This window comes from Malurus melanocephalus, unplaced genomic scaffold, assembly GCF_030028575.1.
Source record: "Malurus melanocephalus ecotype Western Australia unplaced genomic scaffold, MMel_1.1 scaffold_1412, whole genome shotgun sequence".
NCBI classification, from domain to species: domain Eukaryota; kingdom Metazoa; phylum Chordata; class Aves; order Passeriformes; family Maluridae; genus Malurus; species Malurus melanocephalus.
Genome location: NW_026624644.1, coordinates 16,261 through 19,544, shown reverse-complemented (window position 1 = coordinate 19,544; position 3,284 = coordinate 16,261). Strand labels below are relative to the sequence as shown.

Genomic DNA, 3,284 nt, shown 5'->3' with positions numbered 1-3,284 from the left:
GTTTGGGAATGGGAACTCAGGCAGTTCTGAGCTCCCAACTGTGCTGCTGGGAATGCAGTGGCTGACTCCTTCTCTGCAGTTTCTTGTACCCCAAAAGCATTAAAGGTGGCTGTGCCCTCCAGTGCAGGGAACCCCCTTGGCACTCCAGAATATCTCTGCTTTCCCAGTTTCCTTTTCAGAGGTGACACAAATCCACCCTCCTGACCCCACTGGCACGGGACAGGGGCAGCTGTGGAGGGAAGGGAATTTGCAGCAGGAGGAAAACAGAACCTGGGGATCCTGGGCACTCCCTGGCACCGTCCTGGCTGTTCCCAGCAGCGTTTGGGCATTTGCAGCACGTGGAGTCCCCGTTCCCCTGCAGGGCCAGCGTGCCCCAGCTCCCACCAGTSCTGGCAGCGTTTCTCATTTAGCTGGAGTGATTTTTCCCCTGGTCCAAGTTYGCTGTTTTCCTGAAATGGTCTGAAATGTAATAGAGCAAGACAATCATCAGGATGAAATATTTCCTGCATGAAATATGCAGCAGCTATTCAGAAATGAAGATCAAGTGGAAGSAGCGCTGCCAGGCAAAGATTTAAAGGTGCTGACACGTTCCCGTGGGTTGTTTACTGAAGTCATCTCCGAAGCCCCAGTTTTAGGGCTGCATTCAAAAAAAGCACAAAACACAATTTAGCAAGAGTTTAATAATTCAAGCTGCAGTGTGCTGAGCTCCTTTTTGCCCTTATGGGAATGACATCTCATTTCAAAGGACCTTGACTCTCTTCTGGCGGTGCAGAAGGGGCACTGCCAGGGCTATTTTTGTACCMAGCACCGACTGGGTGTGAATCCTGCTCTGGTGGCTGTGCCAGCAAAACCTGGGCAGGCAAAACACAGCCATATGGCCTCATTTCCCTAAAGATGCCGATTCCAAGGAATTTGGGCGTGCTCACTTGTTAGGAAAGGGCAGCACGGGCACCTGGCATTATAAAAAAAGCTTTAGCACTGCTCTTGGCACACCCAAGGCTCTGCCCACTCAGCCCAGCTGGGCTACGCAAGGGACAGTGACACTCGGGGGACAGTGACCCTTGGGGACAGTGACAGTCGGGGGCAGTGACACTCGGACTGGGCCGGGCAGTGACAGTCGGGGGCAGTGACAGTCGGGGACAGTGACACTCGGGGACAGTGACAGTCGGGGGCAGTGACACTCGGGGACAGTGACCCTTGGGGACAGTGACACTCGGGGACAGTGACAGTCGGGGACAGTGACAGTCTGGGGCAGTGACACTCGGGGACAGTGACAGTCGGGGACAGTGACAGTCGGGGACAGTGACCCTTGGGGACAGTGACACTCCTGGCCAGGGGCTGCTCCTTCCCCTGCTGTCCCTGGGGCTGACCCTGCCCGGGCTGCTGCCATCGTGGGCTCCTCACAAGCCTTTTCCCCTGTGTGTCCCCTGACCAAGCCGTGTGTCCCCATGTCCCTGCGGCAGCACGGGGTTGTCACTGAGGTTTAAAGCGATGCCCGTGTGACCCCCAGCGCTGCAGCTTTGCCCCGTGACATCCYGAGCCCGTAACCRGGMGGGACARTGGAATTGGCCAYGGAGAGCAGTCCCTGTGCCTCGGGRCAGCTCTTCCATGGGYAGACACAGCCCCTGACCCGCCCGAGTTCATCCCCGCCTTGGTTCCTCCCGTGCCGGGGCTCGGGTGGCTCCGGCATCTCTGCCGTGACGGGAGAATTGGGGTTTGTGGGGTGTCCCCGGGAGAATCGCGGTCCCTTTGGGGCAGAGGAGCCGTATGGGGGTGCCAGGGCTGGGGTCACCCTGGGSAGCTCCTTCTCGCCCTTGGCTGTCCCCTCCCTCCGCCCGATCCCCGCGGGTTTGCGGCTCCCGCTCCTCTTTCCTCGGGAGCCAAACGCGGGTTTYGGTCGCCACCTGGTGCTGGAGCAGCGCTGCGATGGAACAGGGGCTGCATTCGCGGCTTTATTGCTCCGTGTGAGCCACCCGTGTCCATCCCGCAGCTCCCACAGCCATCGTGGGACAGCGGGAGGGACATGGGAACGGACAGAGGGACACGGGGGAGGGAGCTGGGGACGGACAGAGGGACACGGGGGAGGGAGCTGGGGACGGACAGAGGGACACGGGACATGGGGACGGACAGAGGGACACGGGGAGGGAGATGGGGACGGACAGAGGGACACGGGGAGGGAGGGGTGACGTCGGTGCCATGGGGGACACTGCCCCATCCCGGGCCAGGGGAGGATCTGAGCTCACTGAGAGCCTTCGGGGGAAGCAGCAGCAGCGCTGTCCTCTGTCGCCAGCCCCAGCATGTCCCTGGTGTCCCAAACACGCCGGTGGGAAGGCTAGAGCTGATGGGCGGTTGTGGATCTTGAATTGTGCATTACAGACACTGMAGCCCTTTGGGCAGTGCCTCACCACCCTCGGGCAGCTCAGGCATTTATCATCCCCTCCCTGGTGCTGTCCCTGACGCTCTTGAGGAAGCTGAAGATGGGGGACCCTCCTGTCCCTTTGGTCTCCAGGGCAGACGGGGGCTCTCCCCCCGCGGGGCCGGCCCCGGCTCCCGGCTCTGCCCGGGCTCTGGCAGCCGCGATGCTGATGTATTTGGTGACCACGGTGATGTGGTGGGACCTGAAGGCTGTCAGGGCGGCCACGCAGCGGTTGAAGGCGGCGCGGAGCCGCTGATCCCCGCAGGAGAGGATGTGCTGCCGGAGGGGACATGGGGACACCGCRCCATGSAGCTCCTGCACCAGGGCTCGGTGCGCCGGGGGCATGTAATCCCTCATCCTGAGCAGGAACGCGGCTGCAAGACACAGCAAAGGATGGAATCAGTTTGGGAAAGTGAATTAAAGGCCCCGACCCTCTAAGRGACAAGCACAGCCTCCTCGGCTCTGCCTCCCATTGAGTGAGAAAGAAAACCCATATTAGGTCAGTGCTCCATTAGGGCTGGTCCTAACCCTAAAAGGCAGGGTTTAGCCCTGCTCCCAGCCTTTTGGTTTGGGGTTTTTTTTGGTAGTAAAGGGGTTTTGTGATTTCTGGTAAGTATTTGTGTTGTGGGCTGGACTGCGGTGGAGTTCTGTGGAAGGATGAGGTGAATCACTGGCAGGATGACTGCATGCTCTGCTCCCTCATCCCTGGGCCCACAGAGAAGCTCAGGGAAAAGCTGAGATGCAAAGAGCCAAGTTTGTACTTTTGTGAATTTACCATGGTGGGGAAGCACCTGCCAGAGTCMCATTTATACCCCTCCTCCCTGGAGCTGGGCAGAGACGGGTCCCAGCCCCATCTGTCAGGGTGACA

General features: G+C 59.6%; 1 protein-coding gene across 4 annotated transcripts in view; it reads right to left on the bottom strand.

The window, feature by feature from the left end:
* Window positions 1-1,602: 1,602 nt before the first annotated feature.
* The window catches only part of IDO2 (indoleamine 2,3-dioxygenase 2), a 7,035-nt gene continuing 5,353 nt past the window's right edge, over window positions 1,603-3,284 (bottom strand). For 3 of the 4 annotated variants that reach the window (XM_057387879.1, XM_057387880.1, XM_057387881.1), the window contains one exon: window positions 1,603-2,790. In XM_057387879.1, coding sequence (XP_057243862.1) covers window positions 2,420-2,790 — 371 coding nt within the window. In that variant the 3' untranslated portion in view covers window positions 1,603-2,419. The remainder of the gene's footprint in view (window positions 2,791-3,284) is intronic. The other variant, XR_008966736.1, reaches the window with a different exon arrangement.